This window comes from Acartia tonsa, chromosome 11 (assembly GCF_053477335.1).
Source record: "Acartia tonsa isolate MP-2025a chromosome 11, ASM5347733v1, whole genome shotgun sequence".
Taxonomy (NCBI): Eukaryota; Metazoa; Arthropoda; class Copepoda; order Calanoida; family Acartiidae; genus Acartia; species Acartia tonsa.
The window spans coordinates 24,948,079-24,972,637 of NC_137270.1; the positions used below are offsets into that span (position 1 = coordinate 24,948,079).

The 24,559-nt window shown below is 32.8% G+C and overlaps 1 protein-coding gene across 2 annotated transcripts in view; it reads right to left on the reverse strand.

The window, feature by feature from the left end:
* LOC145331678 (uncharacterized) overlaps nt 1-24,559 on the reverse strand; it is a 40,246-nt gene that overhangs the window by 4,911 nt on the left and 10,776 nt on the right. Inside the window, exons 10-19 of one of the 2 annotated variants that reach the window (XM_080176465.1) lie at nt 23,728-23,837; nt 23,415-23,484; nt 22,906-22,970; nt 22,323-22,371; nt 21,252-21,312; nt 20,783-20,926; nt 20,327-20,409; nt 17,407-17,462; nt 14,275-14,378; nt 13,867-13,934 (exon numbers count right to left, since the gene is read on the reverse strand). In XM_080176465.1, the coding sequence (XP_080032591.1) occupies nt 13,867-13,934; nt 14,275-14,378; nt 17,407-17,462; nt 20,327-20,409; nt 20,783-20,926; nt 21,252-21,312; nt 22,323-22,371; nt 22,906-22,970; nt 23,415-23,484; nt 23,728-23,837 (810 nt within the window). Of the gene's footprint in view, nt 1-13,866; nt 13,935-14,274; nt 14,379-14,480; nt 14,581-17,406; nt 17,463-20,326; nt 20,410-20,782; nt 20,927-21,251; nt 21,313-22,322; nt 22,372-22,905; nt 22,971-23,414; nt 23,485-23,727; nt 23,838-24,559 lie in introns of those variants that run through there. The other variant, XM_080176466.1, reaches the window with a different exon arrangement.

The window sequence follows — 24,559 nt, forward strand, 5'->3', positions numbered from 1 at the left end:
AGCCTAAAACCATCTCAGGACCTAATTTCTGCCGTTGACAACTCGAGTTAAGTTACTATATTATTTTTACAATGTTTAACTTATTATTGGCTGACGAAAAGTTTGGGCAAAAAAAAGATTTATTCTTCAATGAAATATCTCTCCAGTATAATTTTAGCAAGTGCTAATTTATTAAGAATAAAGTTTGCCACAAATTTACCAAAAAATCTCATTGTCATTTCGCCAGGGAGGATTGGGATAGTTCCCAAAGTGTTATAAGTTGGCTTATCCAAGAGTGCTGTCTAGTCTCCAAAGTTTTATAATACCGTTTTCTTATTCGTTAGATTAACAACCTTGGGGACTTGTTTTGTGATTGTTTAGTTCATTTAGTTGAGTGTCTAAATGTTTCAACCACTAATTCTAAACTAAAGAAGGGGTAATTTGTGAATCATCAATGGGAATAATTAATATATAAACATACATATATATACAGTGTTTTTTTTTATGAGAACATTTTTGAAAGCAATTTTACCCTACTTATAGTTATCAGAATTTAATGATTAATGGCTTATTCTCTTCGTTTTTTATAACCATTAACAGAAAAGCAAAAACATATTTCTGTTTTTATTTAAAAAGTACAGTAAATTCAAAATTTCAAAACATGGGTGTCAACATCTAAACTAGTTATTTCTCGCATCGTATTATAAACGGCTTTCCGCGGATATAGAAAGTACAATTATGAGATTAAAACTAGTTTTTTTAGCCCCGAGGTGCCGAAGGCACCGGCTAAAAAAACTGGGTTTAATCTTATGATTGTACATATCTATATTCGTAGAAAGCTGGATATAATACGATGCTAGACATAGTTTTTTCGTATGGATGAGAACCGGTTCCTATCCACCGGATTCGAATGAATACAGAAATGGTTTCAGCGCATTTTTCTTATGCTCAAATCTTCTACCCTTTCCAAGAATGGAGGGAGTACATTGGGGGGCCAGTATTCCCTCCCTGGTTGAGATATGGCCTTCAAATTTTAAAATGTTCTAGTACATGTCACAAATAGTATCTATATAAATTTTTAGCTCTATATCTCAACTTTGAAGCGTTTTGCAGCCATTCTTGCAAAGGTAGAAGATTTGATTATAAGAAAAATGCGCTAAAACCATTTTTAGATGTTGACACCTAAGTTTTAAATTTTTTAATTTACTGTACTTTTTGAATAAAAACTGAAATATTTTTTGCTTTTCTATTAATGGTTATAAAAAAAGAAGAGAATAAGCCATTAATCATTAAATTCTGATAACTACAAGTAAGGTAAAATTGCTTTCAAAAAAGTTCTCATAAAAAAACACACTGTATATATGTATATATATCATTTTATCGACAATCGTCTTATCCCTGTAGATCTCTGATTATCAGAGCATTTTTGAAATATTTGCTGCTTATTTTTTGGCTGCCTTTGGCAAAATAATTTTTTTTTCATAAAAAATGTATACAAAATTATCATATTAATTTGCACACTTTTCCTCAACAGTTTAGCGGATTTAAAACCAACACGCAACAAGCGGTCAATGGATCCTATAAATAGACATATTTGCTGAATCAAAACTGGTTTTACCTAAATTGTATCTGTTCCTTCTTCAGGATTATAGAATTTCAAAGATTTTAACCAAAAATGTGCGATGATTTGACTTTAAAATAGCATTTAATCTTAATGTTCATGGCTTAGTAATATAAGTTTGTCATATTTGTTGAGGTTTTAAAACAATATTTCTATAGACAATTCAACACTGCATATTTAGGATTTATAACAATGGTTATTTTATGCATTATGATTGATATAAAAAGTCATATCAAAAGTACTTTTTATATATTAATTCTAATTGTTTAGATACTTTGCCGTTTATTACACAAAAGTAAATATTTTTGTTCTAAACCATTTTGAATTTTATATGGATAAAATAATTGATATAATGAACAAGGATGACAACATCCATAAAAGCGAAGCAATGAAACGGTAGGACAAACGGACATAAACACTTGTATAGTGTCAGAACTCAATAATCAGAATATAAAAGTACAAGAGTCGAAGCAAAATTGTAAGTAAATTTGTGAAAAAAACTGCTTGATACAGGATAATGTTTATGGACATACTTACATTTTTAGGACTTGATTATAGAGTTGCATCGCTTATAATATTGTACTTTGTTGTCCCAGGAATCTATATACCAAAAATCAGATCAAACGGAGAATTAGATCACATAAAAATTTGTTGTTAAAAAAGTTGTTAAGTTATCAACATGTTTTAAATGAACGTACGGACATTCTTGTAATGATTATAGAGTTGCTTCGCTTTATAATCGTACCAAACTACTACAGGAATGACCATGCCAAGTTTGAAATCGATAGGCACAATCGCTATTTTTTATATTGAGCTAGTATATCTTAATTAAACACCAAATTATTGTCTTGTGTATTTAAGATTATTTAGCAATTGAAAAAAATTATTATTTAATTTTGTATCTTATTTAAGACATTGCAAAACCTTTTTCAAAATGTGATCATAATCTAAATAGGTCAAAGATTTTGGTCCTTGTTGATCTATAATTATATTTTTTTTAAAACAAGACTCTTTCAAGATAAAGAATAAAGGATAGAAGCATATACATACAACAAGTATCTTTAATAATGCAGGATTTTACGTTAACAAACTAATAAAGGTAAGTCATTAGGTTAGATAAGAAAACCTTTACATCTCATTTCTGCTGCTTGATTTTAATTTCTTTTATTTTTCTATATTTATTGTTCGTCTGTCTGTCCATAAAGGATAGATCTTATCGTTAATTTAGGCTTTTTATAATTGTCCTATTTTTTTATACTTGGCATGGTTGGTTATTTCTGTAGTAGTAAGGTACGATTTAGAAAGCATAGCAATTCTACAATCGTTGTCTATTTACAAAAAGTTGATTTGAAACATTTTTTATATTCCTACTACAAAATGGTAGAATGTTATAAACAAAGCATATAAAAAATGTAGGGATGTTCTTAAACAGTGTCCTATATTTTGCAACAAATTTACTTACATTTTTTTAGACTTATACTTATACATATATTTATATTTGCTTTTTATATCATGACACTCTACAATTGTTAATGTTTTTTTGTCCTACCCTTTCATAGATTCACTTTTATGGAAATTTTCATCCTTGTTATTTAATGTATAATCAACTATTAAGTTGTTAACTAATTTGACTGGGTATACTTATTAATAACAGTCCTTTGGTATAATCAATTAAAGGCCTAATGTCTTCAACAATCTATTGTTTATGTGGTTGATAACTAAATACTATCGTGTCTTTTTTACATACAAAATTCGAGTGTCAATGCTAATTGTTTCTATGTAAACAAGGATGACAACATCTATAAAAGCGAAGCTATGAAACCGTAGGATAAACTGACATTATCATTGTGCAGTTTAGGAAGTGAATAATCAGAATATAAAGTTATAAAAGTCGGAACAAATGTGTAAGTAAATTTGTTTAATTGTTTGTAATTAAAAAAAACTGTTTAAATACAGGATAATGTTAAAGGACATAATTACATTTTAGGACTTGATTATAAAGATGCTTTGCTTTAAACATTGAACTTTGTTGTCCTAGGAATCAGTATTCCAAAAATCAGATCAATTAGATAATTTTTACACATAAAAATTTGTTGTTAAAAAAAGTTAAAATCAACATATTAAAAATGGGCGTATGGATTGGACATTCTGGTAATGATTATAGAATTGATACGCTTTCTAAACCGTATCTAATTAGTACAGGAATAACCTTGCAAAGTTTGAAATCGATAGGAAAATTCAAACATGTCCAAGTTAATGAAAAAGGTAATTGTTCCACCTAAAAAGCTAACTGTTACTGACGGAATGACAGACTAACCGACCCCAATTGTAGAAAAGTTCAATTTTAAAAAAAGTATATGTTGTAAATCAATTGTGCCAGTATTTTTAGTTAAATGATATGTTTATTTTTATTACTGTTTTTACTTTCTAAGTTTAAAATTTCAAGGTAATTTGAAGAAAAACAAGCATTAATTAAAGTCAGAAGTTACCCCCGTCGACAATTTTATAAGTTATAATTAATCTACAAAAAAAGGTTTTTAAAACAACTACTACTTTCATGCGTTAAGGGTAATATACAGCATATATATTTTACATCAAAGGCCATTTTAAAGTCAAATCATCACACAATTTTTGTTAAATCTTTGAAATTCTATAATCGCGAAGAAGGAACAGATACAATTTAGGTAAAACCAGTTTTGATTCAGCAAATATGTCTATTTATAGGATCCATTGGCCGCTTGTTGCGTGTCGGTTTTAAATCCACTAAACTGTTGAGGAAAAGCGTGTTTGGTAAATATATCATTGCACTTGAATTAAACTTATTTTTAAGTCACTAACGGCTAATCCCATAGATGACCCTAGGAGTACTTTAATGAATAGATGTGGTGGAGAGGGGGGGGGGGAAGGTTAAGAATTTAAGGGAAGTGATACCTTCCGGGGGCTGAAAGTGTTGGTCCCCTCCCCAAAATGAAAACTTTTCCTGCGAGTAAAATAAGCTTCAATGTAAAGGAGAAGCATATCGGTTCAGTTGATACTGATAAACATCCTGTTACTTTAATGTAAATATTAGTTTAAGGATAGTCTGTATAATCTCAGGGAGAAAGGAAACATTAGGCAATTTTTACAATAGTCTCCAAAGTTTTATAATGAAGTTTTCTTATTCGTTGGCTCAAAACTTTGGGGACTTTTGTCATATTTTGGTTGTAGTGTTGCAATTTTGTGTATCGTTATTAGGGATGGATAAAAATTTATCGGCCATTGTCTTATTCCTTTAGATCCTTGGTATAATCAACTGAATAACAGTTTCAACAACAAAAATTAAGATATTGCTTAGCTTTTTATGGACAAATATCCTGTTATTTTATTATAAGGAAAAAAAATAAACTATCTTAAAATCGTCTCAGGACTCAGCGGTTAGCAAGATCCTATGGTATAGACAGACAGACATACACATCATATCGGTTTAGCAGCAAACGAGATCCTTTGCTACAGACAAAAAAAAACTTTGTATATCGACTAGCGGCTACGCCCCCAGCATCTATTGGCTCTGTATTCAAAGAGGAATGAATAAAAGCCTAAAACCTTCCCAGGACTTAAAATAGAATAGCCTAAAACCATCCCTCGACTTAAAATAAAATAGCCTAAAGCCATTACAAGACAAATATTAAGCTTACCTGAAATAGAAAGCCCAATCTGTTTAGTAGTTATTGAGATCTTAAGTTTCAGAACAGAAAGCCTTACTAACGTGGACAAACGCAGGATATTTCGGACAAATGTCAGAGTGGACATTATATAAGTAAAACGCAGAAGTGTCTATAATATCTTAAAAATTAGGTTTCAACAACATTTTTTTAGTTATTTCTACACAGGTTAGGTTAGGTTAAGATATAAATATACAAATAAGCCCCCTGCAGGGGTTAGGCATATAAAAAACATATTTGACAGTTGTAAACAATGTGAGAAAAAAATATGTTTTAGTTTAATGAAATGTTCTATCTGTTTCAAACCTTTGCCTTTCGATAGAACTTACCTACTTTGGAAAACTGTCAGACTGATTTTAAAATTTCAGTCTGTGAGAAAAGATATTCAAGATTTATTTTTTTGTTTTGAAAGATTTTTATCTTATTTACTAAGTATATTTGCGATAACTTTTATTTAATGAAATCTTCCAATTTTTAACATGTACAAAACAGCCTGCTTAATTGCTTCAAGATCCATGTCAGATCTATATAGGAAATAAATGTCTATATTCGAGCTCAAGTTTTCCAAAGAATATAATCCATAATAAACTCTCATTGCCCAGAACGATAAGACCCTTTATTTTACTTTATTAAAAATAAATTCCTTTTTTTAATTTCATGTTGCTATTTACCTTATATCAATGTATTTAATTTCTAATCATAAAAAAGAAAATTTAGATTTATAATATAATAAATTTAAGAAAACTCTATTTTAAAAGAATTCGATTATGGCGACACTTTGTGTGTTCAAATATTAAACTAAAATTGTAATCATCACCATTAACCCTTTGGTGATGGTAATGTAAAGAAAAAAATATAATTTAAAAAATCTTTTTAAAATCATTTAGATTATTAAATATTTACTTTCTTTTAGATAGTAATGCCGGGTGAGGAAAATAGATTTATTGAGAAATAGATATGCATATAGAAAACTAGCCAATAGGGAGATAATTATATCGAGCCAACTCTAGTAAATAAAATAAAAGACACTCCTGCGTTTTACATAAGCAATGTCCACTCCGACGATTGTCCCTTTCCTAGGTTTGTCCACTCCAACGTTTGTTTATGTTTAACTACTTTATATAATAGGATAATATGTCTTCTTCTTATATATTTCTCTTTTCTTATTCACTTGCAGCTGCGCCCTTTTTAATGTAAGGAGGCAGAAAAATAGCCTAAACCAATTAGGGGCTTAAATCTGAAAATGAAAAAGCAAAAAACCATCCCATGACCTATGTGAAGCTTCCCTTAAATGGAGAATTTAGTCAGTTTATGAAATTTTTAAGCTTCAGACCAAAAAAAATACTTTTTTTGTTAAAAGAGAAACTTTTCTACAATTAGGGTTAGTCCTTTCGTCATTGCTCTTCTCATTAAGTTGAGAATGTGGTTTTCTCTGCTATTGTTAAAGATAGACTGTTGAGATTTTTAGTGAATATTCCCATGACATATGTACATCCAGTCTATAAATTATTTTGTCTGTCTCTCAATTATGCTTCAAAAGACTTAGGTTTCGTGATAATCTTTGAGTAATAGCATATTCTTTTAAAGTCTGCTCTATAACTTACTTTGTCTGTTTGTCCATTATATGATCCTTATTCAATATTCTATTTAACTAAATTCTTAGTTTATTTTTTTTCTTTATTTCATTATGTTATTATATTATTTATATTTATTTCATTAATTCATTATATTTTCATTATAATTTTCCTTTTTAAATGCGAAACTTTTCTATAGTAAGGATTGGTTTGTCCGTACGTCCAAACGGTTAGACGACATTTTCTTTAATTTAGACATGTTATAAATATCCTAGGGTAAGGGGGGGGAAGTTTCGGTAAGGGGCTATTCTCGGTAATTTCGACCTACCTTCATTAAATGACCTTTTTCTCCATGTTCCTTTTAAATGACAGAAAAAAACATTAAAGCAAATTTGTTCCTTATTAAATTGCCTACAAAAAAGTATAAAATGAATTTTTTGTGAGATGAATATTAAGGGTACTTATTGGGTCTCAAAGTCGGACGAAAAATTTTTTTTTTCCAAAAATTTTTTAGTAGGTGTGTAAAGATTGACCTACACAAAAATTGGTAAGACCTAGAGCTGATCTGAAAAACTTTTTGAACTAGAAATTGCCCGCTTTTTCCAAATCCGTTGAGAGCTTTAAAATCGGGTTAATATTTTTTTCAAAAATGACCAAAGTTGGCGCCGGGGGAAAAATCGGTAATTTCAAAAGAAATTAAAATTCAACTTTTAAGGTCATGTTTTCATGTTTTCTTTTGTCAAATCTATTATTCCATATGGACTTTTTAAGAATTAGGCCTAAAAATGAATAGAACAGATAAAAAACAAAAACAAAAATTAATTTTATTTTTTAAATCAAAATTTTGCGAGGAAAAAATCAAAATTTCTGGTCCTTTGAAAAAAAAATATTTTTGACATAGGAGGAATAGTCCGATCTTTATGAATTTTTTTGTGGTTAATCCCAATCACCTATACTAATTATGATTTATTACGCTTGTTTGGTCGTTTGGCCTTTTTTCATCGATTTTTTTAAGGTTAAAATGTAGTCAAGATTTTTTGCAAAGATGACACTTTTGCTTCAAATTCAATTTTTGAGGTCAATTTTTAATCAATTTTCATGTTTTTTGGGCTAAATCTTTAGTTCAATGTGAGCCTTTTTTAGGATCAGGCCTAAAAAGTAATAAAATACGTTTTTTTCTTATGTTAATTTTAAGTTATTAAAAAAAAAAATTTCGAAAAAAAAATAGAAAATTCGCGTCTTTCAAAAAAATTCATTTTTAACATAGAAGGAATAGTCCGATCATTATGAAACTTTTTGTGGATAATCCCTATAACCTATACTAATTATGATTATTTATGTTCGACTGGCCGTTTGGCCGTTTTTCATCGATTTTTTTAGGTTGAAAAAAATTACCGATATTTCCCCCGGTGGTGGGGAAATATCGGTAACTTTTTTGCGGTCAATTTCGGCCAACTTCTAAAAGTCCTAGGATAATGTCCTTTTAGGACCTGATAGTCCTTTCCGTAAGCTTTCTACTGGTCTTGGTTTCATTTGAAAATATTAATATTTACCCCATTTTTTTTCAAAAAAAACCGAAAAAAAGCCGAAATTTCCCCCCCCTTACCCTATCGATTTCAAACTTTGCAGAATGATTTCTATAACAGTTGGGTACAATACTATATTCATTACTAGAAAGTATGTACGTCCATTTTTTTGTATAATATCATTGTCCCATTCATCTGGGTTTTTGAGTAATGTTTCTTAGGACAACAAGGTTTAGTATTATAATCAAATACTAAAAATAAAATTATGTTTTACTATATTCTATACTAGCGGATTCGCCCCTAGCCTCTAGGGGCTTTGCCCCAAGAGGTGATAAAATTTTTTTTTGGCGAAATTTGTAATAGGACCAAGGAAATCTTCAGCAAAAAAAAAATATGGGGGGGGATTTTTTTGTTTTTGGGGGGGTTGGGGTGTCCCACCCCCCAAGAAAATAGCCTAAAACCACCACAGGACCAGTAGGTATATTCCCTGAAGAGTAGAATCCAATCGGTTCAGTGGTTACCGAGATCTTAAGGGACTGACAGACGGACAGACAGACAGACGGACGGACAGACATCATTTTACTTTGTATTATAGATTTACGCTAATTTTAACAAAATTTATGTTTGACCTCCTGATTTTAGAGCTTTGCTTTTATGAATGTTGTTATCCTTGTTCTCTTGCTTTTTTTTCCTTTTTCATAACCTATTATATAAAGTAATCTTTTTTGTCTGTAGAAAAGCTAACCGCTGAACCTATATGGTTCTCCTTTACAGTGAAGCTTCTTTTAATATCATAGAGGGTTTATAATTATTTCGAGGGAGGGTATCTCCACCCTCCCAGAACACCCCAAGAAAAATATTACCCCATCCCCTCAAAAAATCTTTTTAACTTTTTAAAAGCTAAGCTTTTCTATAATAAGGATCAGTCCGTACGTCCGTAACGGTTAGCTTTTTTCGTTAATTTAGGCATGTGATTCCTGTAGTAGAAAGGTACGATTTAGAAAGTCTATAATCATTATCAGAATATCCGTACGTCCATTTTAAGCATACTAATTATTAACTTACAACAAATTTTTATGTATCAAAATTATCCGATTAATCTGATTTCTGGGAAACTGATTCCTAGGACAACAAAATAGAATGTTATAAGAGAATCATATCTATAATCAAGTCCAAAAAATGTGAGTACGTCCTTAAGCATTTTCCTGCATGTAAGCAATTTCTCAATAAATTTACTTACAATTTTGTTTCGAATTTTAAATTTATGTTCTGACTATTCAGTTCTGACACTCTACATTGTTAATGTTCATTAAACTTTATTCTACCCTTTCAGAGCTTTTCTTTTATAAATGTTGTCATCCTTGTCATCCTTTTAAAAATTAAATTTAAAACTGTAGAGGGTCACATTCCTTCCTTACCTTAATGCCCTACCTTCTATAATGAAGGGGCAATACAATTACAGAGGCTGTACAGGAGCCATAAAGGGCCTATGTTATATAAATTAAGGTAAGGGGCGATGAAGAGGCGATGGAGAGGCTATGAAGGGGCTATGTTATATAAATTAAGATAAGAGGCTATTAAGGGGCGATGGAGAGGCTATGTAGTGGCTATGTTATATAATTAAGATAAGGGGCTATTAAGGGGCGATGGAGATGCTTTGTAGGGGCTACGTTATATAAATTAAGGTAAGAGGCTATTAAGGGGCGATGGAGAGGCTATGTAGGGGCTTTGTTATATAAATTAAGGTAAGGGGCTATTTAGGGGCGATGGAGAGGCTATGTAGGGGCTATGTTATATATATATTAAGGCAAGGAGCTTTTAAGGGGCGATGGAGAGGCTATGTTGGAGCTATGTTATATAAATCAAGGTAAGGGGCTATTAAGGGGCGATGGAGAGGCTCTGTAGGGGCTATGTTATATAAATTAAGGTAAGAGGCTATTAAGGGGCGATGGAGAGGCTATGTAGGGGCTATGCTATATAAATTAAGGTAAGGGGCTATTAAGGGGCGATGGAGAGGCTATGTAGGGGCTATGTTATATAAATTAAAGTAAGGGGCTATTAAGGGGCGATGGAGAGGCTATGTAGAGGCTATGTTATATAAATTAAGGTAAGGGGCTATTAAGGGGCAATATAAATTTGGAGAAGGAGCGATGGAGGAGCGATGAAGGGGCGATGGAGGAGCGATGTAGGGGCGATGTAGGAGCGATGTAGGGGCCATCAAGTTGCAATGTAATATAAATTTGGAGAAGGAGCGATGAAGGGGCGATGTAGGAGCGATGAAGGAGCGATGTAGGGGCCATCAAGTTGCAATGTAATATAAATTTGGAGAAGAGCGATGTAGGGGCCATCAAGTTGCAATGTAATATAAATTTGGAGAAGAGCGATGTAGGGGCCATCAAGTTGCAATGTAATATAAATTTGGAGAAGGAGCGATGAAGGGGCGATGGAGGAGCGATGTAGGAGCGATGTAGGGGCGATGTAGGGGCCATCAAGTTGCAATGTAATATAAATTTGGAGAAGGAGCGATGAAGGGGCGATGGAGGAGCGATGTAGGAGCGATGTAGGAGCGATGTAGGGGCCATCAAGTTGCAATGTAATATAAATTTGGAGAAGGAGCGATGAAGGGGCGATGTAGGAGCGATGGAGGGGCGATGTAGGGGCCATCAAAGTACAATGTAATATAAATTTGGAGAAGGAGCGATGAAGGGGCGATGTAGGAGCAATGTAGGGGCCATCAAAGTACAATGTAATATAAATTTGGAGAAGGAGCGATAAAGGGGCGATGGAGGAGCGATGTAGGGGCCATCAAGTGGGTTGTTATATAAAATAAGGTAAGAGACTACGGAGGGGCGATGGAGAGGCTATGAAGGAGCCATCATGGGGCTATAGCATAGCCTCTTATCATAAGAGGCGATATGAACGCCCCTTTAAAGGAGCTATTAAGAGGCCATGAAGGAGCTATAGCATAGCCTCTTATCATAAGGGGCGATATGAACGCTCCTTAAAAGGGGCTTTCACATCGCTCCATATGATGAGAGGCTATGCTATAGCTCCTTGAAGGAGCTATAGAAAATCATCGCCCCTTATGGAGGGATGTCGTGAAAAGGACTATACCCAAAAATTTAGTTTGAAATTCCCAATCTTAACCAGCCCACTGCCATCTAGCCATACAAGATGCGTAGATTTCATATCTGGCAACCAGAAAATCCAATGAAATATTAGATTTGAAAAGGGGGAAGGCGGATGTGTCACTTTTTGAAACCAAAGTAAAACGCGCATGATCTCAGCCCATAAAAAGAGTTACAGCTCTAAAATTCGGCACAGCAGTTGCTTTTGTGAAGAACAGTATGGAACTGTGAAGAAACGGCGGCGGAACCAACGCTCCCGCCAAAAATCGCCGTTTCCCGCCGAATTTTTTTTGTCTTTTTTTCCCGCAAAATTAGACAGTTCTCAATCATCTGGGATAAACTTTTTTTTCATAACAATTTCCCTTATATTTTTAAGTGACACTTATTTAAAAAAATATTGCAAGTGTTAAATGAAAATATAAGGGAATTTTTTATAAAAAAAAAGTTTTTCTCAAATGATTGAAAATTGTCTATTATGGCGAGAAAAGGCAAAAGGTATTCGGCGGGAGCAGCGGTTCCGCCGCCGTTTCTTCACAGTTCCATATTGTTCTCCACAAAAGTAATTGCTGTGCCGAATCATATATATGTAACTCTTTTATGGGCTGTGATCATGTGTGTTTTACCTTTCGTTTCAAAAAGTGGCACATCCGCCTTCCCCCTTTCAAGTTCAATTTTCATCCCCTAAGAGTTACCGCACAATCATGACAAGAAAAGCAAAGATTATTAATTTAAAATTTTGAACAAGTTTGCTTTTATAAAGTTTTTCATAAAACCATTGCTGAAGGGAGTTAATCAATGGCCATTTTTATCAGTTGCTTTGCTAAGGTCACGGAAATTCAGCCTTAAATAAATCATATATAGAGTCGTTTCATGAAAGACTTCATAAAAGCAAAGTTGCAAGGAATTTAAAAATATGAATATTTGTTTTTCTAATCATGGAGAAGTATAAGCTCTTAGGGGATGAAATTTTAACTTGAAATTTTTTAACTTGAATTTTTCAAAAATTAGATTTCGTTGGATTTTCTAGTTTCCAGATATGAAATCTACGCACCATGTATGGCTAGATGACAGTGGTCTGGTTAAGATTAGGAATTTCAAACTAAATTTTATAGTAATGAACTGTGACCTTTAGGTAATAGTTTAATTTTCAGTCCAATAACGTCCCTCTCTTCCTACCTGATATGCATCATTATATCATATGTAATTAGACAACTAATAAATTTTAAATATTAACTAAAGTTAACTTTCAGAAAGCTAATTTCAATATTGTAACATGGAAAACAAAATTTTTATTTTGAGAATATAGTTTTATAACAAAATATATTACGTAACATATTTTATTTTTTACCTTGAGTCATATTTAGAGTCTAAACCTATTGTTACAGGCAAAGAATTAAATATCCATAATGAACAATTAAATTTCCTTAACTTAAGAAGTTAAAATATTTTTGTGTTCAGAAATAATGAATAAGGTTATCTTTATTACATCATGATTTTTGCATAATTTTATGAGGTTTGCTCAGGCGTGTATTTTCTGCACGAGATTCATTTTTTTCCCCTGCTGCAAATTTTTATATTTTTTCCCCTCCTAGTTTTTTCCAGCAAGGAAGGGGGATAAAATGAAAAAATATTTTCAGAACTCTTTATTTTATTCATATTATGCTCCCTCCCACATATTTTTAAGTTTTTTTTTTCACCAAAGAGGGGATAAAAATAGAAAAAAAATGCTTTTCACATTCCCCCCCCCAACCACATATCCCCCCCCCCTCAGCCGGGTCAATTTAAAAAATATACACCACTGGGTTTGCTTGAATTTTCGCAATTATTGTTATTTGCCAATGTTATTTTAGTCCTGTGACTTAATTGTTATAGAGAATTTTCTTGGGTAAAAAGGGACATTAGACTGTAAATTACACAGGTACCCAAAGTTTATGATATTCTTATTCGTTGGCCTAAAAACTTTTGGTCCTTATAATGAATTAGTTAGTTCTAAACTAAAAGTGTCCAAACTTAAACATCTTTCTGTAGGTGTTATTATCATTCAGAAGAAAAGTGTATTATATAAGAAACCAATTAATAGTCAAATATCACCCCTTATTATTGACATCTATTCGTAGATATAGAAAATCCTAAACTATTTAGTTATTATATATTAGTTGTGTTGGTCCCAAGGGACTGAAGGCCCTGGCCAAAGAAACTGTTAATGATTTATATTTCATTATTAGTAGAAAAATGTCTATAATGCGAAACGATACATGATTTTTGTTGTTGTGGCCAGAAAACGGTTTCAATCCAGATGATATTAACCGGTTTCAATGCCATAATTTAAAAAGATACCTTTGCATGAACTTCCTGAAGATCATACTCTTCTTTGTTGATAACATAAGTGTTATTCAGCAACACACCTTAAAAAGATACAAAACTATAATATATAAAGAGGAATATGAGACACTTTTTTAACCAAACCTCTAATTCAAAGGAAATAAACCAAAAGAAGGGTACAGCACTAATATTTGGAATGGCAGTTGTTTTAATGAGGTACAATGTAAAACTGTGAAGAAACGGCGGCGGAATCGTCGCTACCGCCCAAACTGCTAAATTGTTTTTTTGCTTTTTTCTTACCAAATTAGGCAATTTAGAATCATTCAACTGCTCAAACCAAGTAATTTAGTCCTTACTACTTAATGACGACTTAGGTCCATACACCAAGAAAATGAAATGACTCATCAATGAAATAACCCTTACCTAGTAGCAAATAGTCGGTGCCCGATAGCAGCATTTGGTAGAAGCTCTTTTCAGCATTGTATTCCCAGAAATTACCAGCAATATCAACTGTCTTAACTTCATACCTAGATAGATAGATAGATAGACACAGTATAGATAGATAGATAGATAGACACAGTATAGATATATAGATAGATATATACATATTATGGATAGATAGATAGATAGATATACACATATTATTAATAGATAGATAATAAGTAGAAGCTATTCTCTGCATTATATTCAAAGAAATTACCAGCAATATCAACTGTCTTAACTTCATACCTAGATAGATAGATAGATATATTATGAATAGATATAGAATATTATGAATAGATAGATAGAAATAGAATATTATGAATAGATAAATAATAAGTAGAAGCTCTTCTCTGCATTATATTCCCAGAAGTTACAAGCATTACTAACTGTCTTAACTTCATATCTAGATAGATAGACATATTATGAATAGATATAGACATATTATTAATTAATAGATAGATAGATATGGACATAAAATGAATAGATAGATATTTGGTAGAGGTCTTTTTATATTATATTTCCAGAAATTGCCAACAATGTGAACGGTCTTAATTTCATATCTGGATAAATAGATAGATAGGCAGAACTCTTTATTTTATTTATATTATCCCCCTCCCACATAATCTTTAGTTTTTTTTTACCAAGGAGGGGAGAAAAATGGAAAAAATGTTTTCAGTGTTAAGTTTTATCTTAATTTTTACACTTTTTCCCCCCCAACCACATATTTTTTATTTTTTATACACCCCTGTAAGATAGATATAGACACATCACATTATTAATAGACTAGAGGTCTAATCAAACCAATTTTTAGTATTTTAGATTTAAAAGAAAAAATTTAAAAATTTTTTTTTTTTTTTTTGGGGGGGGGGAGCGGTAGTCGACCCCACTATTTTAATTTTATTTTTAAAAAGAATTTTTTTTTTTCGTGGGAGGTAATTTCATTTTTTGGGGAGGTTGGGGGTGTACCACAACCCCCCAAGAAAATAGTTATAAACCTTCCCGGGACCTATGAGAAGCTACCCTGAAAAGGAGAACCCGATCGGTTCAGCGGTTAGCGAGATCCTTCGCTACAAACAGATAGACAGACAAACAAACAAACAAACAAACAGACATCGTTCTACTTTGTATTATAGATAGATAAATATATATTATAGGAACAAGTAGGTACTTTCTGAATTGTACTCCCAGAAATAGCCAGTTGTGTTCAACTAACTAAGTGCCTGCCTAGATAAACGAGAGAACAAAATATATAAAAAAAAATCTATTTAAAAAAGTTCTCCGTATAATGCAAGATTTTTAACCTTTGACGTAAATGTACACAATTAGGCTGATAAGTAGATTTCTAACTAAATACAAAATGAAAAGAATTAGGAAAGATAATTTAAATAATGACTGATAAGACAAAAGGAGACAATCAATGCCACGTATAGAGTAGCTTCGCTATCAATAGAATCACTTTAAGTTAAGTAAGTATAAAAGTAAGAAAACATCAAGTTATCCTCAAATAGTAAGGTGTTTGTACGTATTTATCGTATATTTATAGAAATTCGTATAAATAAAAATTCCGCCTTAAAAGTTAAAAGAAACATTTGCTATTTTTTTGCAAAAAAATAACTTGACATATCTATTAAATTTTGCGCATTTTGTTGTGCAAAACAAGAAATTTACTTTTTAAAAAAACATTAGATATTAAATTTCTTTTGATGTAAGTCTGAATTTTTTAAAAGTTTAAATATCCTGTTCTGTATTTTTTTGCAACTTTTCTTGCTAAATTTTCAAAATTAAAGATTCGCATTGGGTATATTTTCATGTGATGAAAGAGGTTGATTTCAAAACTTTACATAACACAAAGGAATACCTAACCTAAAATTGAGTTACAGCAATGTGATTTTAATGATAATTACTCTAGATTGGGTGATTTCAGGCTATGTAGTCTTTGTCATGCATGGTGATTTGTGTAACATTTGGGATTTATAAAGCGTAGCAACTATATAAGAGACTAGCGGCTACGCCCCTAGAGGCCTCTAGGGAAACTTGAGGAGAGGAGAGTGGAATTTGATAACCCAATTTCTTATTTTAGATTTTAAAAGAAGTTTTAAAATTTTTTTTGGGGGGGGGATTTTTCATTTTTTTGGGGGGGTTGGGGGTGTCCCACCCCCCAAGAAAATAGTTATAAACCTTCCCGGGACCTATGAGAAGCTACCCTGTTAAGGAGAACCCTTACGGTTCAGTGGTTAGCGAGATCCTTCGGAACAAACAAACACACAAACACACATCCTGTTACTTTATTATAAGGATACTAGAAAGTCACAGTCCATTTAATACATGCGGATTCTTAACCTTTTTTAACAACATTTTTTTTGTACGATATGAATAATAATTATCCTTATCATCTGATTTTTAGAACAATGATATCTAGGATTTCAAGGTACAATAAGCGAAGCATCTCTCAAATAAAGCCCTAACATAGTAAGTATGTGCACAGTATCAGTATACAAAATATAATTTTGTTGGGAAATTATGAATTAGGTATTCTCTTTATAATTTCTGACACTTTACAGTTTACAAGTATTAATGTTCGTTTGTTCTACCGTCTTATTTCAGAGCTTCGCTTTTATTGATGTTGTTATCCTTGTTGGATAATAGTTAGGTATTTATCGCACTGTATTATAGACAGCTTTTAGTAGATATTAAAATGAAAAATTATAAGATTAAAGCCAGTTTTTTTTATTCGTGCTATATATCATTTTTCAGTATGGCTGAGAACTGATTCTAATCCAACGAATATCAATCGGTTTCGAGGCCATACTGGAATAGTTATTTCTCGCATCGTATTATAAACGGCTTTCCGCGGATATAGAATGTACAATTATGAGATTAAAATTAGTTTTTTTAGCCCCGAGGTGCCGAAGGCACCGGCTAAAAAACTGGTTTTAATCTTATGATTGTACATTTTTAAATTCGTAGAAAGCTGGATATAATTCGATGCTAGACATAGTTTTTTCGTATGGATGAGAACCGGTTCCTATCCACCGGATTCGAATGAATACGAGAAATATTATTATTTATTACCTTGACTCTGGAACACAAAAGAGACCGTCATTCTTCACCCAACGCAGCTCGGTACCCTAAAAAATATGTCTCAAATAATTTTCATTTTCAACATCAGTTATTTTTTTTGAGTAAATTCAGTATGAATTTTAGATGCTTTCCCACAAAGTGTCAGTTAAACACTGATACCCCCCCCTCCCCTCATCCTTATTTTTAACTAAATTTAAAAATAAAGGTGATGTATTTATTCTTCTCCAATGCATAATCCCTGCGGGGCTATGCAGTACCTTATATATCTATTCAAAACCTAACCTAAATTGACCAAAGGAAATAAACAGACAATTCAATTTAAGGAGGGGAGGGGGGGGGGGGTCTATTCGTGCTCAAAGGATACTTTGTGTCATAGCGTGGAATCTTCTTTTTATGAATAGTAGGCCTTAATTAGAGGTATTGTAATTTTAGCAGAAGCCAACTAGTTTTCCTTTATATTAAATGTCTCTACTTTAATAAACTTAAGAGTAGAAATTCAGATTCATTCCGATTACATATTTGTGAATAAGTTTTAATCCCTTTTATCAACAAAAACTCAACCCCCACTCCTTACCCCTAAAGGATAATGCAACGTTCATTAAAAGAAAAGGGCTATCTAAGTGAACTGAGAACCCTAATCTGATGGGTAAAAAAAATAAGAAAGGACATCTGGAAATAGTTGAAGTACTCATCAGAAACCTGTTACGTAATTAAGTATACAAGTATTGAACCTTTTATTTCATGTTAACTGAAAATAATCGTTTTGTAAACAAAAATGTCTTTAATTAAAATTGAGTAAAAAATACTTAAATTTAAAAAAATTAAATATTTATCAATTCTAACTTAATTAATTATCGCATATAGAATGGATATATTAGGTATCAAAGAGATATCTAGCGACAAAAACTTAAACTAAACAAAAGTATAATTCGTGAATTAACAACTATCAAATTACAGAGATAAGCAGCCAGTACAGCAAATAAATGGATATATATAATATACGTGGATATTTTGACAGGTAAAAAATTGTCGTCCATATAGGCTACTAACATGGACATCACTTTTTGGTCAGTTTGCTCATCCAGTAGGAGGGAAGGGGATGGGTAAGGGGGGTGGATGTAGGTTGAATGTTTTACTTTAATAGAGTGCATGATAATTTGGTGTAATATCCATGTAATAATAAATCCATTAGCAAATACAATTTAATCAATAAATAAACAATACGCAGGGGTGGAAAATTTCTAGTTCTAGATAAGGATGTATCCAACATGTTTTTAAAGGCAGAACTATTATATATGGGGGGGGGGGGGGGGTATTGCAACTATCTCGTAATCAGTGAGCAAATGGCACTTAAAATTCGAATTTTAATCTGAAATTTTGCATGAGTAATCCTTGGTAGGTCTATTTTCCCTAAATTGAACAAAAAGTTGGAAAAGTAACGGCTAACGGCTCAGCCGTTTAGCCGTTTTTTGGCTATCATTAGGACAAATCTGTCATAAATTACGTAGAAATCAACCTTTTAAAACATATTTATGTTTTAAATCATGTAAAATGATACAAAAAACATTTTTTTAAATTTCTAGTTCCAGCCATTAGCCGTTACTTTTCCAACTTTTTGTTCGATTTAGTGAAAATAGACCTACCAAAGGATTACTCATGCAAAATTTCAGATCGAAATTCAAATTCCAAGTGCCATTTATACATTGATTACGAGATGGTTGCACTAACCAAACCCCCCCCCCCCCCCCCACTTAGTGAATGTCCGTTCGCACATACGTACGTAACGGTTAGCTCTTATTGTTAATTTAGGCACGTCCGATTTCAACCATGTAATATTGATTCCTGTAACATTTAGGTCCGATTTAGAAAGCGAACCAATTCAGCATTTTTACCAGAAAGTACGTCAAGTCTATCTAATAAGTGTTGATTTTTTAAAACTGTGAAATAATCTGTTTTTTTTTAAGCGAAGCTTTTCTATAATTAGGATCGGTCCGTCCGTCCGTCACAGAGAGTTAGCTCTTTTCGTTAATTTAAACAGGTTAGAATTGTCCTATCGATTCCAAACTTTGCATGATGATTCCTATAGTAGTTAGGTACAATTTGGAAAGCGTAGCAACTCTATAAACAATACCAGAATGTCCGTACGTCCATTTTAATCATTTTTGACAACAAATTTTTGTGTGTTAAAATTATCCGATTCTTCTGATAACTGATTCCTATTACAACAAGGTACAATGTTATAAGCGAGGCATCTCTATAAACAAGTCCCAAAAATGTAAGGATGTCCTTAAAAAGTATCATCTATTTATGCAGTTTTGCAACAAATTTTCTTAAAATATTGTTTGTACTGATGCATTAATATTCTGCTAATTCAGTTCTGACAATCTACAAGTGTTAATGTTCGTTTGTCCTTCCATTTCAGAGCTTCGCTTTTATGGATGTTGTCATCCTTGTTTTAATAATGATTCCTACGGACAAGGTAAAATCGTATTAGCCATACAAATAAAGCAAAAATATAAAAGATCTTGATACGATGAATACAGAATTATTTGCTATGCCTTTATTTCACATTTGCATAAAAAAATAACTATCGCGTTTTGCTTTTTAAAGCTTTTTTTTGTCTGCAGCGAAGGATCCCGCTAACCTCTAAACCAATATGATTCTCCTTTACTGTGTAGCTTCTTATAGGTCCAGGGAAGGTTTATAACTATCTTTAGCGAGGGTATCTCCACCCTCTCATGAGAAATCGCTCATATATAGAAAAAAGCCCCCCCCTGCTCCATTTTTGTTTGACTTCTTTGTACCCTTACCCCCTTTAAGTACAATAGAGGCTTCTAGGGGTGAATCCGCCAGTGTAAGAGAAAGATACAGTCAGATACATAGAAAGACAGAAATGTAGATCTATATTTACCGGGAAGACATTCCAATTATGAACAGGAGGTACAAACTCAGCTGCTGTCACGCGCAGCTTACCCATCTCTGTTTCCAGCTTACCTGAAAATCAAAACAAATGTTATATTGATTGGTGGTGAAAGAAAAACTTAGGTACAGTGGTTTAAATATTTGAGACAATCTTTTTAAAACTTCTTTTACACTTGACACTTTTTGTGCAGTGGTGTCATGTAACGTTTAAAATAGTGTGACAATGAGCTGTTTATTACATTAGTTCCCTAAGTTTTATAATAAGGTTTTCTTAATTGTTGGCTTAATAACTTTGGGTACTAAAGTGAATTTTGATTGGTTGCTTCATTAAGTTCAAACGTTTCAACCAATAATTTTAATCTACATAAGGGGTAATTTTGAGTATCATCACTGGGCAATTACATTATTTTATCGGTCATTGGCTTATCCCTTTAGATCTCTGTACCTGCTTCCTTATCAGCAGCTGGGGGTTTGGATGTTGCATCAGCAGGAGGTGGGGTGGGGGAGTTTCCATTCCTCTCCTCCAACTGGAAGAAATCGTCGTCAGCATCCCCTTCTCCGCCGGGGCCGTAACCCTCCCCTTCAGATTCTAAAATAAGATTAGTTGATTTTTTAAATGAAAAAGAAATTACGGCCCTATGTCTAAAGACATACAAACATACATCCTAATACTTTAGTAGGGTACAAACAAATACAACATTAAACGACTGGAAATTGACAGACAAAATTGAAAATCGGATGATAAATGGTCAAGATACTCAAAGTTTTATATAGAAAATTCCCGTAAATCCTAATACTTGACAAAAAGGACCTAATACATCAAAATAGAATGAATAACATTGGCAAGTCTATGTCTAGACTTACTATGAAGCATGCTGTAATGGTTATCAAAGAAGATCTGATTTGCTTCTTACCTCCTTGTGATAAATCATCCTCCTCGAATACTAGGATAGGCTCATCGTCTTCAGCATGAACCTAAATACAATCCATTTGCTAGATAGTCAATCCTTATACTAAAGTAACAGAATGTCTGTCTGTTTGTACCGAAGGATCTCGCTAACCACTGAACCGATCGGGTTCTCCTTAATAGGGTAGCTTCTCATAGGTCACAGGAAGGTTTATAACTATTTTGGGGGAGGGTACCACCACCCTCCCAAGAGAAAACACCCCTAGAAAAAAAATCCCCCTCCCAAAAAAAATTTTAAAATAATAAATTGGGTTATAAAATTCGACTCTCCTCTCCTCAAGTGCCCCTTATTTAGCCCCTTAATGTAGCCGCTAGTTATCTATAATACATTAGAACGATGTCTGTCTGTCTGTTTGTTTGTCTGTTTGTAACGAAGGATCTCGCTTACCGCAGAACCAATCGGGTTCTCCTTAACAGGGTAGCTAGGTCCTGGGAAGGTTCAAAACTATTTTGGGGGAGGGTACCACCACCCTCCCAAGATAAATCGCCCCTAGAAAAAAATTTCCCCAACCCCCCCAAAAATTCCCCAAACCCCCAATTTTTTTTACTTTTTCTTTTAAAATTTAAATTAAGAAATTGGGTTATCCAATTCAAAACCCCCCTCCTCAAGTGTCCCTTGAGGCCTCTAGGGGGCGTAGCCGCTAGTAGACTATATTTCAATCCCATAAAAAGAGAAATGAAATACAGACTAAAAAATACAGATTAATACAACTGAGCTAATGGTTTCACAAATTGTAGGGAAGCTCTCCCTTGTTCTCATTTTAAAAGCTAATTATCGCATCGTATTATAAACAGCTTTCCGCGGATATAAAATTGTACATTTATACATTAATAATCATTTTTGTTAGCCCCGAGATGCCGAAGGCACGGTCTAACAAAGCTGGCTTTAATTGTATCATATTACGTTCTTATAATCGTAGAAAACTTGATATAATACGATACGATGTGTGACTAAGAACCAGTTTTTATCCACCGGATATTTCGGTTTTCCACACTGGAAAACTATAAACATTTCTACCTGAGTTCTGACCAGAACAGAAAGGGATCCAAGCTCAAACTTTACAATCCTAAAATATTTATTTATCTCATCGTATCATTAACAGATTTCCGCGGGTTATAAAATTAAACAAATATAAGATTAAAACCAGTTTTGTCAGCCCCAAAATGACGAAGGCACGGGCTAACAAAAATAGTCTTAATATTAAGGTTGTACATTTTTATATTAGTAGAAAAATGGATATAATACGATACGATACATGATTTTTCTTAAATAAAACAGGTTCTAATCCAGCGGATATTAATCGGTTTCGTAGCCATACTGGAAAATTAATAATCAAGTTTCATAGTTACCCACAGAAACCCCACCCTATCTTGGAATAAATAAGTCAGGTTACATTATATTGGGTACTGTGTACTTTGTATCTCAGCAGGGTTGTGACACAAACGGATAGGCCCCGCAGGGGTAAGGCAACCCTCCGGAGTTAGACATTGAAAAAAAAATACACCCCCTCCCCCTTATTTTCAATTGCTTTTTAAAATAAAGAAGAGGTTGATGGATTCAGTGCCCGCAATAGACTTCCAAATTGCACGTTGTACATTACCTGTAAAAAATACCAGGGTGAGCAAGATTCTTCACTTTTTCAGGGAGGGCAAATGTAATGGCATCCTAAAGTTGGAAAAAATTATGTTTTGGCTTCGGAATATTTGCTGTAGGAAGATAATGTGTCTTAGTTTCTGTCCGTCAGTCAAAACCAACCCTTTTAAATGATGATTTTAAATGTTTTCTTCTCCAAAATAGTTATAAACCTTCCCAGGAACTATGAGAAGTTACATTATAAAATAGAACCATATCGGTTAAGCCGTCAACAAAATTCTTTGATACAGACAGACAGACAAACAAACAGATCCTGTTACTTTATAATGTGGAATTTTAATTTTCTAGAAAGTTTCTCTATATACTAGAAACTTTGTTTGCGTAAAACGAAATTATATTTGTTTTAATTAATACCTTTTATTTCAACACATATAATTGTACGCGGCAATCGCGTACCAATTTTATGCTTTACAATCAGCTGATCTTAGTTTACATTTTCTTATTGTGTAATTGTACCTGGAATGACTTTGTAGTTCCCATGGTTGGATGCCACTTAGACTCAAGCTCCAGAGAGATGGGTCCTTCCCTGAAATAGATATATTATTACTTGGATGTTGCACCAGATTTTTGTGTACTCTGATAAAGCAGCAGATGGCCGAAGTAACCCACTTTACCCAATCCCCTCGCCTCTTAATGGATGAACGAAAGGACCAATAAATGAGGTCCATATTAGCAAGCTAAATTGTCGGCAAATTTTCCCCTGCCAATATAACCACCTATATCCTATATGAAAAACTATTACCTACCTTATTGGATAAAAAAAACTTACTTTGATTTAACAGCCGTCATTTTAAAACATTTATTCGTTGTATAGACAATACTGGGGTCGACAGGAGCCAATAGTTTCATCAGGCAAGATCTATTCGTTACCAGGCTTATCTAGATAGAAAGATTGATGGATGATAGTTTGAGATAAACAGATAGATAGATAGATAAATGATACTGTGTGTAATTAGTTTTTGAAATCCTATTATATAATATAGTAAAGTTTTTGTCTGAAGCTTAAGATTCATAATTTAACAGATGAACTATTGAGTTATCTTTTGTTAGAGAATCCTCACGAAGGTTCCGGGGAGGTTTTTGGCTATTTTATTTTGAGATTTAAGCCGTTAGATGGTTTTAGGATATTTTTCTGTTCCCTTACTACTTCTATGATACAGAGCCCTTAGTTGATAAGAAGGGGCGCAGTCGCTAGTATTACTATACAGTAAAAGGAAAAATTCATTAAAATAAATCTAGTTCTAATTTTTTTGTACGTTTGACAATAACAAAGTATTTGACGACACAACAAAACTATTTTTTAACTTTTAAAATTTTTTTTTTGAAAAGACTAAGCTGAAGTAGTTAAGTATGACATATAGCAGAATCTTAAGGGTTAAGAAAATGGACACAGTTGATGTTCATACTCCATGACCATATACAAAGTAACCACTATGCTTAGTAAAATTAGTGGTTGAAAGGTTTGAACACTACTAGCTAGTTTTAGGATTTAACAAAAGTACTTAAGTTTTAAGCTAACAATGACAAAAATTATTTATAGAAATTGGGAACTAGTAACATTACAGTACATTGTCCCCTCCCTCCCTGGACAGGTAAACTTA